General features: G+C 46.2%; 1 protein-coding gene across 9 annotated transcripts in view; it reads left to right on the top strand.

Moving 5' to 3' along the window:
- The window catches only part of ARHGAP21 (Rho GTPase activating protein 21), a 134,445-nt gene extending 127,389 nt beyond the window's left edge, over positions 1-7,056 (top strand). For all 9 annotated transcript variants that reach the window (XM_059058134.2, XM_059058133.2, XM_059058132.2 and 6 more), the window contains 2 exons: positions 701-732; positions 4,588-7,056. In XM_059058134.2, the coding sequence (XP_058914117.1) occupies positions 701-732; positions 4,588-6,252 (1,697 nt within the window). In that variant the 3' untranslated portion in view covers positions 6,253-7,056. The remainder of the gene's footprint in view (positions 1-700; positions 733-4,587) is intronic.
- Positions 7,057-12,250: the final 5,194 nt, after the last annotated feature.

Here is a 12,250-nt window from a genome sequence, read left to right as displayed (position 1 = left end):
CAGTAAAATGGTGCTCTCCATTTTTCCATTTCCATAATGGCATTTGTTAATAAATAATTGGAAAACTGGTAGCAATTTAACTCGTCAAAAGGATCCCTGACTGCACAGACGTGAAAGCAGGGTCCCAAGCACAGAGATCAGCGTGATTTCACGTAACATCAAAGTGACCTAGAAGCAGGTTATCCTAATGCATCCTTACGCACACAGTATATGCTTCCAAAATTTAACATTGACGGTCTGACAAAAATCAACATAAATACACCGAGTCTGAGCATCTCAATTTGTAGCGAGGGCAGCCAACGATCCTAAACGTTCTACATTGTGTATCCGTTTCAGATACAGGATGTGGTACATAGTGCAATTCTTCAAAAGGTCTTCGAGCTGCTTTACTGCTAGATTTAATGCTTAGCAAATTTAATAAACTCTAGTGTTTCTGTTTTGTTTAGCACAGGGCTCCTTTGCCATCCCTATCATTGAGCTGGTTCTGCCTACAATTCACAGCATCCTTTCATGGCGGTGGCTTTCTGTGGTGCAGCTTGCATCTTTGTGAGCTCTGACTATCCACTGTGTTCTATATTGTTTTTGAGTTTGGCTTTCACATTTTGTTCTGTGCCTGTCTTTTCCATAAGTTTTGCATTGTTTGTTGAAAGCAGTAAAGAATCTGACCAATACTGACCATGTTTTCTTTAACTTCTCACAGATTCAGCTACTAGTGACTCAACAAAATCTAAGGTAAATTGTTTTGTACAGTTTGGAATATTTTAGAGGGGAATTGCTTTGTGGCTGATTGTTATGATTCGTATGCAGATGCACCCCCGTCTGTGTCTGATGACAGACCAACAGAGTCTTACAAAGGGAGAAATCAATGCTTAAAATAGAATATGATGGAGGAATACTGGACTGTGAGGCGGGGTGTTGGATTTATCTCCGTGTAGTTTAGCATAATTCAAAGAAGTAGGCATTTGCCCCCTCATTCTTAATGTGAAAATTTTCTAACATATGCAAAAGTGGAGATAATAATATAATGAGCCCTTATTATCCACCCTCAGCAATTAATACACGGCCAAGTGTGTCTCATCTGCCCCGCCCACTTTCCTCCTCCTGGTGACTGGTTTTTTTTTTGGCCTTGCAGCAGGTGGGATCTTAGTTCCCCTACCAGGGATGGAACCCATGTCCCCTACAGTAGAAGCTCAGAGTCTTAACTACTGGAGCACCAGGGAAGTCCCTCGGGACTATTTGGAAGCAAATCCCAAACATTTTATTTCATTCTGTAAACATTTCAGTAGTAATGTAGACTTTATTATTATTATACATTTTTTATGAAAATGTATATTCTTGCCTTCTTTTCAACAAGATCACTAATTTTGTTTTGGTTTTTTTTTGTTTGTTTTGTTTTTAATAAATTTATTTATTTATTTATGGCTGCATTGGGTCTTCGTTGCTGCTTGCGGGCTTTTTCTAGTTGTGGCGAGCGGGGGCTACTCTTCGTTGCGGTGCGTGGGCTTCTCATCGCGGCGGCTTCTCTTGTTGCGGAGCACGGGCCCTAGGCACACGGGCCTCAGTAGTTGTGGCTCGCGGGCTCTAGAGCGCACGCTCAGTAGTTGTGGCGCACAGGCTTAGTTGCACTGCAGCATGTGGGATCTTCCCGGACCAGGGCTCGAACCCGTGTCCCCTGCATTGGCAGGCGGGTTCTTAACCGCCGCACTACCAGGGAAGTCCCTAATTTTGTTTTTATAATCAATTTTTGTATACATAATTTGTGTTCTGTTGACACCACCACCAAAGTACACTTTTTGAGTAGTTTTTAAGACATTCAGTTAGTAAGTTTTTCATTAATTCAGTTTGTGCCAGCTTTGCTCTTCTGAGACTGTAGCAAGTAGAATTGTCAATAAATTTCTTCAAATGTTCTATTTGGAAATGAGACATACATATCATTACATATCATTCCGAAACATAATGGGATCACATATGACCAAATTAGAATTGAATTTCTTGCGGAAAATATCATAAAATATTTAATGATATATCATTCGCTATCACTTATATTGTGATTTTTACCATCTTTTTACCCCAACTTGTTAGTTTGAAAAATTTTAAGCCTACAAAAAAGTTATTGGAATAATAGCACCCAAACCTTTTGCCCTAGATTTGTCAGTTGGTCAATCTTGATATATATGTAATTTTTTTTTCTGAGTCATTTGAGAGTTAACTTATAGACTTGATAACACTTTACCCCTAAATGCTTCAGTGTGCATCTCCGAAGAACAAGGGGATTCTTCTATGTAATTACAGCATAATTATTGTATTCTGGTAGTTCACATGAGTACAATTCATTATTATTTCTAATGTACAGTTTTTACACAAATTTCGCCAGTTGTCCCAATAATGTGTGTCGTTTTTTCTTTTCCTGTATATAGGATGCAATCAAGGATCGCCCCTTGCATTATGTTGCCATGTCTCCTTAGACTTCTTTACTTTGGAACAGTTTCCCACCTCTTTTTGCCAGAATATAAGATTTTAGATTTAGATTTTTAGGTTTTAAATTTCATGCCTGTTGGAAATTCCCTCCTTTCCTCTTACTAGATGCATATTTCTTAACCTGTGGTTATAGCAGTCTCTTCATCTTAAGTAAATTATGGTGGTGTTTGTATTATACCTATAATATAATGGATGTCCAAGTGACATAATTCTTTGTAACCATTTTTTTCAGTTGTAAACTAATATAGTCATTTGCTCCAAGACACGGTGATCACAGAAACATCGAATTTTAAAGGGAACCGTTGCAACGGAATCTTAAAGATAGTATAATCTAATTTCTTCTCACTTAAATCAACAATGAAGTTGAGGTGTTTAAAAGTGAACCACTTGCTCAGTGTCGCCCACAGCAAGCTAGGGAAGGAACAGCAGGTCTTCTAATTCAGAGCTCAGTCACAGCCATCATCTCCTACGGGCTTCAGCAGAATGTGTTAAATGTGAATAACCCTTAGAACGGTCCTGTATAATTATAAAATCCTTTATAACTTATAAAAACAAAGTTCCATCAATCTGTGATTTCATTTTGGTGAATCCTTTCTAATACAAAAGCCTGAATTTTTAGTGTAATTTTCAAGACTTCAGTATAGTAGTTCTAGCTTGCCTAAGATTTTGATGACAACAGAGAAACTATTACTCAGTTTCTGTTACTCTGCATACTTCCTGCCTGCCTGCTTGACTTAAAAGGTGTGTGTTACACCAGCTAGTGTTTGTTGACCGCCCCCCCCACCCCCGAATTTACTTAGCCTGTAGGCATTATGAACACTTAAACTGTCATCATCAAGAACCTGTTAGGCGTAGCTGACAAAGCCAGTTGGCCACACTGCCGCTTTGTCAATACAGGGCGCCGCGGTGTTTCTATGGTAAGGATTTCAGGTCTTTCATTGACCTTGTGTTTTTTGAACTCCATGATTTGGTTGTTACTTGAGATCAGTGAAGACAGTGCCAACGTGATTTGCCTAAGGCCAGTCCGTGCAGGTCCAGCCTGAACTAATGAGAGCCCAGGAGCTCCCTTATCTTAATCAGCTTATCCGATACAGTATCTGTATCATGTGATAGCCGTACTTGGAAGATTGAAGCCAGTCATAAAATTTTAACCAATGTCAGAATATTACATTCAACTCGATCAGAATATTGACTCTTTATGAGACCCATGTTCCAGAGGAAGGAACCTGAGGACCCTCTGAGGGTAGCAGAAGCAGGGACAGTCTGTAGATGGAGGGAAGTCAAGGAGAACAGGAGTGCGAGAGGGCCCCAAGCACAGAAGGTGTCCCTGAAAGACAGGTGTATGTCAGCTGTGACATGACAGATAAATACCACCAGGCAAGAAATGGGACAGATTAAATAAAAATAAGAAGTTGTCTTAGATACAAGTTAAAAGGGGGTGTAAAAACTACACTCTGGGGGCTTCTCTGGTGGTGCGGTGGTTGAGAGTCCGCCTGCCGATGCGGGGGACGCGGGTTCGTGTCCCGGTCCGGGAAGATCCCACGTGCCGCGGAGCGGCTGGGCCCGGGAGCCATGGCCGCTGAGCCCGCGCATCTGGAGCCTGTGCTCCGCAAACAGGAGAGGCCACAACAGTGAGAGGCCCGCGTACCGCAAAACAAAACAAAACCCACTACACCCTGTTATTACTTAGCTTTAGTGGTTAAGAAATACTTGGGGAGGGGAAGGGAAGGAGTGGGAGTTCGGGGTTAGCAGATGCAAACTATTCAACGTTATATACAGGCTGGATAAACACAAGGTCCTGCTGCACAGCACAGGGAACTGTATTCAATCTCCTGTGCTAAACCATCATGGAAAAGAATATGAAAAAAAAGAATGTCTATATGTGTATAACTGAGTCACTTTGCTGTACAGCAGAGGTGGGCACAACATTGTAAATCGACTATATTTCAGTTAAAAAACAAAATAAAAAATAATCACCAAAGCAATGGAAATCACACACACAAAACATAAAATAAAAATAAAAATATTGGTGCTGGGCGGGGGGAGCCTTTCCAGAAGATGAACTCGGTATCGTTTCTATGTTCAAAGTCTCGTGTCTCTGCCCGCCAGGGTTCCTGGGGGTCCGGAAAAGATCAGTACACCAGGGACCTGCTCGTGTCGTCCATCTTCGCGGCCGCCAGTCGCAAGAGGAAAAAACCGAAAGAAAAGGCGCAGCCCAGCAGCTCGGAGGACGAACTGGACAATGTGTTTTTTAAGAAAGAAAACGCAGAGCCGGGTCACAACGATGTTAAAGAAGAGTGCAAAAGAGAGAGCGAGACACCGGGCAGGAAACCAAGGACCGTGGCTTGCAGAGAAAATCACGCGACGAAAGACGGCGGCGCGGCCCGAGCTGACCCGCGAGCCGTGCGCGGGGAGAGCGCCGAGCCCCCGGCCCCCCAGGGCGCCAAGCAGAGCAGGTCGCCCACCCCGGGCTGCCGCCTGGCCATCCTGAAAGAGGGCCCCAGAGCCCTCGCGGCCCAGAGGGCCTCCCACCCAGACGAGACGGGGCCCGACGCCGGCGCCCTGGCGAGGTTCTCCACCAAGAAGTCCACCAGCCCCGAGCCCAGGGCGGGCGAGTTTCTGGTCGTCGGCGGCGGCAGCATCGGCGCCGGGTGCTCGGCGACGTCGCCCGCCCCCTCCGTGAGCGGCCTCGACTCCAGCCGGCCGAGCCCCGAAGTGCAGTCGGTGGCCGAGAGCCGGGGGGACGACGCCGACGACGAGAGGAGCGAGCTGGTCAGCGAGGGGCGCCCGGTGGAGACGGACAGCGAGAGCGACTTCCCCGTGTTCCCGGCCGCGCTGGCCTCCGAGAGGCTCCTCCGCGGGAAGGCGCAGGAGGCCGCGAAGACGGGCCGGCGGGGCTCCGAAGGCAGCGAGCTCAGCTGTACGGAGGGGAGCCTCACGCCGAGCTCGGAGAGCCGGAGACAGCTCTTCAGCTCCCATAAGCTGATCGAGTGTGACACCCTGTCCAGGAAGAAGTCGGCCCGGTTCAAGTCGGACAGCGCGACCCTGGCCGATGCCAAGGGTGAGAAGGAAGCCCCTTCCATCAGCAAGGTGTTCGAGGTGATGAGAAAAGGAAAATCCACGGGGAGCTTACTGACGCCACCGGCCAGAAGCGAAGCCGAGAAGCAGGAGCCCACCTGGAAAACGAAGATAGCTGACCGGTTAAAACTGAGGCCCAAAGCGCCGGCAGACGACATGTTCGGAGTCGGAAATCAAAAAACCGACGCCGATCCTGCCAAAAGGAAGAACATCAAGCGCAGGCACACGCTGGGCGGACACAGGGATGCGACCGAGATCAGCGTTCTGAATTTCTGGAAAGCGCAGGAGCTGAGCGGGGAGCGAGAAGCCGAGCTTTCCGCCGTGACGCGGTTGAAGCCCAGATGCGCAGCCCAGGACCTGTGCGTCTCGGACTGGCTGGCCAGGGAGCGGCTACGCACCAGTGCGGCCGACCTGAGCAGCGGGGGCGCGGGGGACCCCCGGCCCCGGGGCCTGAGCACGTTCGAAGTACCCCCCACGGACCCAGCCCTGCCTTCTCAGTCCGATGCTGACCGTTCTCCCAGCACCTTGGCTTCAACTAACAGGCGCCCTCTTTGCACACCACCGCAGTCGCCTGACCAAATCAATGGGGAAAGCTTCCAGAACACGAGCCAGGACGCCAGTTCTGCAGCGGCGGCCCAACCTCACCAACTGTCCGAAACCCCAGGCAACAAAGCACAGTTCCATCCCTGTCTTTAAACTGGGGGTACGTCTGCTCCAGCGAATAGAAGCTACTGTTAACACGTTCCATAACTCTGTAAATATTTTCTTGTACCAGAATTGTTATTATGCAGCCTTCATTTGGGCTGGTTTCATCATTTTGCACTGTGAAATAGCTTTACAGTGCATCACTACAGCCAGAAGAACATATATATATATATATATATATATATATTTAAAAATATATTGGATAGTTGTATACAAATGAGCAAGGTTATTTGTTGCGACTCACCGCATAGTGCATACACCCAAGTTTACCGAAGAAAATAGCTGGCATTAGTATGCAGCAAATGTGTTCTTTTGGTTTCATCACTAACAAAAGTGCCTCATCATAAAAATACATTTGGTTTTTAGGGTGCCATATTGTTAAAATTAGATAACTTACACTGAGTAAACAAATGTGTTTTATTGGTAACAAATTTCATCACATTTACCAGTTTTAACACAGGTAGATACAGAACTTCCATTCTCTAGTCATTCCAGGTGGATCTCTGAGTTTTCTATTCAAACTTTTAATACAGTTTTTGAGTTTTGTGTGACTTGAATTTTTAATCTTTCTGTAAAATACGTAACTTAAATGAACATATTATATGTGTATCTTTTCTTCAGATACCAGATTTGATATAAATGTTGTAACATAGGTGTGTAGATAGTGACCTGGATGGAACTGGCTTCTTTATGGAGAAGAATATAATTCTGCATGAGGACTTAATGGACCCAAACCTGTGTCATGCCTGTGTGCAAACCCAATTAAACACTGGAAATAAAAATTGTTTTGGTGAACTTTGCATGGCTTGAAACTTATTCTAATATATATATTTAAATGCCATCCATTTATAACTGCCTTAATTGGTTCTGACATTTATTTATTTATGTATTTATTTAATTTTTTGCTGCCATGCGGCACGCAGGATCTTAGTTCCCTGACCAGGGATTGAACCTGTGCCCCCTGCAGTGGAAGCGCGGAGTCCTAACCGCTGGACGGCCAGGGAAGTCCCTGGTTCTGACTTTTAAAAGTTTACCTACTCTAGGGCTTCCCTGGTGGCGCAGTGGTTGAGAGTCCGCCTGCCGATGCAGGGGACGCGGGTTCGTGCCCCGGTCCGGGAGGATCCCACGTGCCGCGGAGCGGCTGGGCCCGTGAGCCGTGGCCGCTGAGCCTGCGCGTCCGGAGCCTGTGCCCCGCAACGGGAGAGGCCGCAACAGTGAGAGGCCCGCGTAATTTACCTACTCTATACGTTCCGCCTCTCTTTTTGGCCATGTCTGGCAGGGATCTCTTGTAAATGTTTCCATTGGCCTAACTTCACTCGTGTACACAGATAATATTTAACTTTTCTAGCTGAAGTCGTATATGCTGTTTACCTTTTTCTGGAGATTATGAGTGAAGGGAACATGCATTTGGAAGTCAAACCAACTCTATACTTCCTAGATACATAAACTTGGACAAATTATTTAACGTCTCTTAATTTATTCCCTTTGTATAAATGATGATAATAGTATATACTGTAAGGGTTTTTAGATTTAAATGAGATACTCTTCCAAATATAGTGCCTGCCACACATTACTTGCAAAAAGTATATCAAAGATACTCCTAGAAATAATGGGTACTTAAAGATTATTAAATTAAAAAAATATGTCCAGTTTTAAATAAATTTCACATGTCTCATTTCTGAAAGTTCTGTTTAGTTGTTTCAAAACAGCCTACTCAATTTTGAGATCCCTTTTGTTTGAATCACATTTTAAGCCTTCTTTTATGTCTATAAAATATTAAACCCATTGATGTTACCATGAATTCTAGAACCAGACTGCCTGGCTTCAAGTCTAGGCTCTGCCGTTTACAAACTGGATGAGTTCGATAGCTACGTGACTTCTCTGTGCCTTTCCTCACCTGTGGAGTGAAGAAAGGGCACAGAGAAGTCTCACAGGTATTGTTATATGTGTTTGCTGTTATTGTTATATTTTAGATCTGATGCTTGCCATAGCTTCAGTTTTATCAGGTCTGTTTCTTTTATCTTTAACCTCTAATTCTTTAATCTGATATTTCTACTGACCTTTGCCTATGGTGATTCTGTTTTCTCATATATTTAGATTGTTTACTCATACAAGTCAGTATAAGAGATTTATAATTTTATCATTATCATCTTTGTGCCAAAAAAGTATACCTTGGTCGCGTGTACATAGTTCAATGTACCCAAATGATAATTTTCCCCTTTTCTATTTTCGAGAATACTGGAAGGTTGCTTTTTGAAGAGAAAGTGAGAGCATCTTCATGCCACCTCTTCTGTGGCTTTGAAAGTCAACGTAAAATTCCTAGTAGCTCAGAGTCACACAAGAACCTCTGGAGAGTTTTCTTGGAGGGGCCCTTAAGATTCAGAGAATGATGTCTCTAGCTTCCTAGTGAATCAAACACAAAAGCAGAAATATGACTTTGTTCTTTTTTAAGTGACCACTGTATTACATTTCTAGGATAGATACCATTTTAAAACTACGAAATGGACAGTTTATTTTTTTAAATTAATTAATTATTTTTGGCCGCGTTGGGTCTTCGTTGCTGTGCACAGGCTTTCTCTAGTTGTGGCGAGCAGGGGCTTCTCTTGTTGCAGAGCACGGGCTCTAGGCGTGCGGGCTTCAGTAGTTGTGACACGTGGGCTCACTAGTTGTGGCTCACGGGCTCTAGAGCGCAGGCTCAGTAATTGTGGAGCACAGGCTTAGTTGCTCTGCGGCATGTGAGATCTTCCCGGACCAGGGCTCGAACCCGTGTGCCCTGCATTGGCAGGCGGATTCTTAACCACTGCACCACCAGGGAAGTCCCTGATTGCAGGGGACGCGGGTTCGTGCCCCGGTCCGGGAAGATCCCACATGCCGCGGAGCGGCTGGGCCCGTGAGCCATGGCCGCTGCGCCTGCGCGTCCGGAGCCTGTGCTCCGCAACGGGAGAGGCCGCAACAGTGAGAGGCCCGTGTACCGCAAAAAATAAAAATTAAAAAAATTAGGAAACAGTAATCTTCGCATTCCTCTAGCCCCTTGGAATAGACATCATGCAAACAAAACTCTTGAATCATAAAATTATAGCTTAAACATTCAAACTTCCTTCCTTGGGTTCCTCATCCTGCTAAGAAGGGGCTGCGGACTCAAGGACCTCGGGCCCACCTCCCCCCATGTCTCTCCCTCCACGTGCGCTTTTCACAAGCGTGCCTTCCAGCTGCGGCTCCTGATCGCTTCGTCCAGCCTGCCCCTTACCTAATTATTTTCATCTCATGCGGTCTTAGTGGACAGATTGCTTGCCTGTGGCCATAGTAAGCGTTCACAGTGAACAAAAAGGGATGTCACGTAAGAAATCCAGATTCTCTTAAAACTGGAAGATCCGGCAGCTCTGGTTCCTCTAGACCCACATTCCCACAAAAACTGGGTAGCTGCCACTCCTTACAGCTTTCTGGCTCCCCCAGGCCCCCCACCCTGGTGGCCTCCACCAGCCTGGGGCCACTGCACAGAGCATTGCAGTCTCTGCTTTAAGCCCTAAATTACCACCCTGATGCCTAGAGTGGATAAGCCGTCCTTGATTGAAGAAAGTACAACTGTGGCCTCTCACCAACCCCAATCCCAGTGTCTAAAACCAGGAGTAAGAAAGAAGAGAAAAGGACAGCCGAGGAGGGAATTCCTCGACAGGGATGTCTCCTCAACCCCTCCACCACTGCATGTGTGATGACAGCGGCTCTCACACGAGGTGCGGCGACGGCCAGGCACCCAGCGTTCTAAGTGTTTTCTAGGCAACAACACTGACTGCACAGATGTACCGTGCAACAGGTGTGGTGCAGAGTCCTGCTTCTTCACCAGTGTAAAGAGCACACTTCTCAGCCTCTCTCCCAGCCAGGTGTGGCCATGTGCCCACCAGCTAAAAGGAGTGGTTTATGCAGCTTCCAGCAAGTGTCCTTAAAGGGAGGGAAATGTGGTTCTCCCTGCTTTCCTCTTTTCACCAATGGATCCTGGAGCTTCGGCAGCCCTTTTGAACCATGAGGTAACCGGGAACAGGAGAGAGCCTCGAGGGGGCGCCTACACCTCTGACCCCGTGGACTGCCTGCCACACCAGCTGTGCACCCCAGCTCTCGGTGGCCTGGGCATGACAGAGGAATAGACTTCTCTCTGGTTTAGGCCATTATTATTGGGGGTTTTCTGGCAGGCGTAGCTGAACCTAGTCCTAGATGTTCCAGAAGTATAATATCCTATGATATCCCTCTCTTCCAGATGAGGAAACTGAGGCAGAGAGTCTCAGCCACTGGTCCAAGATTTTGCAGCTAAGAATGCCAAATGGTTTTCCACCCAGGTCAGATGTACCACGTGTGGTCCCACACCTAGCAGTGGCATTAGGATTCATTAAATTGACTCCAATGGTTCCGGTTTGGGTTTTAGTAAGGCAGAATTTTAGAACTTAATGTAGAGATTTCTCTCTCTTTATAATATGCTAAGAACACAAAAGTAAAAACATAGGGTTAGTATTATGTATCTGAATAAAACCTACTAGTCACTTGAGGATTTTAGACTGATCTGTCAGAGGTTTTTCTAAAATGAGAGAATTCACTTCGGGAGGTGTATCCGGAAGAAATAGAGGACATCAGAACGTGACTTTCGATGGTTTAAGCACTTTTAATTTCTCTTACATACATAACTTAAACTTGCTTTTAGTTACTAACTCTGGGCCATTTCCATAAGCAATCTCAGTTTTCCGTAGAAAGCCAAATTCTGATAAATAAAACTCCCTCAAGAAGAACACTTTGATTTGTTTAAATATTTTTATTTTCTGGGAACAAAAATCATTTCTTAGATAAAATATACATTTTCAAACCGAGCAATACCTACCGCCAACCTCAATTCCCATTTGAAATCCAAACAATAGCTTGGTACATGCAATTTCTTTTCTCAAAAACAAGACAGACAGAAAATACCAGCTCTGCACGGACTGGAACTGAGTCCTGGGCGTGCATTCCTTTGCCACATTCTAGGGCAGCTCCTCTTATTTTCTCAAGGACAGCAAAACCTCTGGCTCTGCAGACGCCACCTGGAATCTTCCTTGACTCAACCTCTCTTGTCTCTGGTGCTTCTCGACTTCTGGAAGCTGCCTACTGACATCAGTGCCACAGTCGCCCCCATCACGTCGCCCTAGAGTGCCTGTCCCCGCAGTCACCTCCCTCCTTCTCCCCCTTACCCCTGGGATAGGCCATCTCCCCTCAGGTGCCATTTTCCAGCCCTGGTTCCCACTGGGAAAGATGTGAGGAGAGGTCTTGGGAGAGGTAGGCAGATGGGGTCACTTACTCAAAGCAGCGCCCTGTCTTTTCTAATTCCGAGGCAGGAAGACAGTGTGGCAGAGGGCCACTTCCATGCCCTGGAGCTCCAGCGGCTGGTGCTCTCGTGAGGGGAGGGCAGCCCGAGCTCCAGGGGGGCCTGGAGCTGACCTGTGTCACCTGTGGGCATGCCTGTCCGCCAGGCTGCAGGCCACACGGGTCTTCACCTGAAGGGACTGTGCTCTTCTTCCCAGAACTGGCAGCTTTCACACTGCAGGGGCAACCAGAAGTGGGTGGCATCCTCTCTGGAAGCAGCTAGGGTAGGACAGTTGTGCCCTGACCCAGAAGCGGGTGGTGAGAGCCCAGGGTGGCAGGTGGACTGTGTGGCTGCCCCCATCACACTGGTTCCTTGAGAAAGCTGGGGAAGCGCCAAGATATTTGCCGGTCTATTTACGATAGCCAGGACATGGAAGCAGCCTAAGTGTCCATCGACAGATGAATGGATAAAGAAGATGTGGCACATATATACAATGGAATATTACTCAGCCATAAAAAGAAATGAAACTGAGTTATTTGTAGTGAGGTGGATGGACCTGGAGTCTGTCGTACAGAGTGAAGTAAGTCAGAAGGAGAAAAACAAATACCGTATGTTAACACATATATATGGAATCTAAGGAAAAAAAAATGTCATGAAGAGATTAGTGGT

The sequence above is a fragment of the Kogia breviceps genome, chromosome 3, assembly GCF_026419965.1.
Source record: "Kogia breviceps isolate mKogBre1 chromosome 3, mKogBre1 haplotype 1, whole genome shotgun sequence".
Taxonomy (NCBI): Eukaryota; Metazoa; Chordata; class Mammalia; order Artiodactyla; family Physeteridae; genus Kogia; species Kogia breviceps.
The sequence above is the reverse complement of the archived record's forward strand: the minus strand, read 5'-3'. Positions and strand labels throughout refer to the sequence as shown.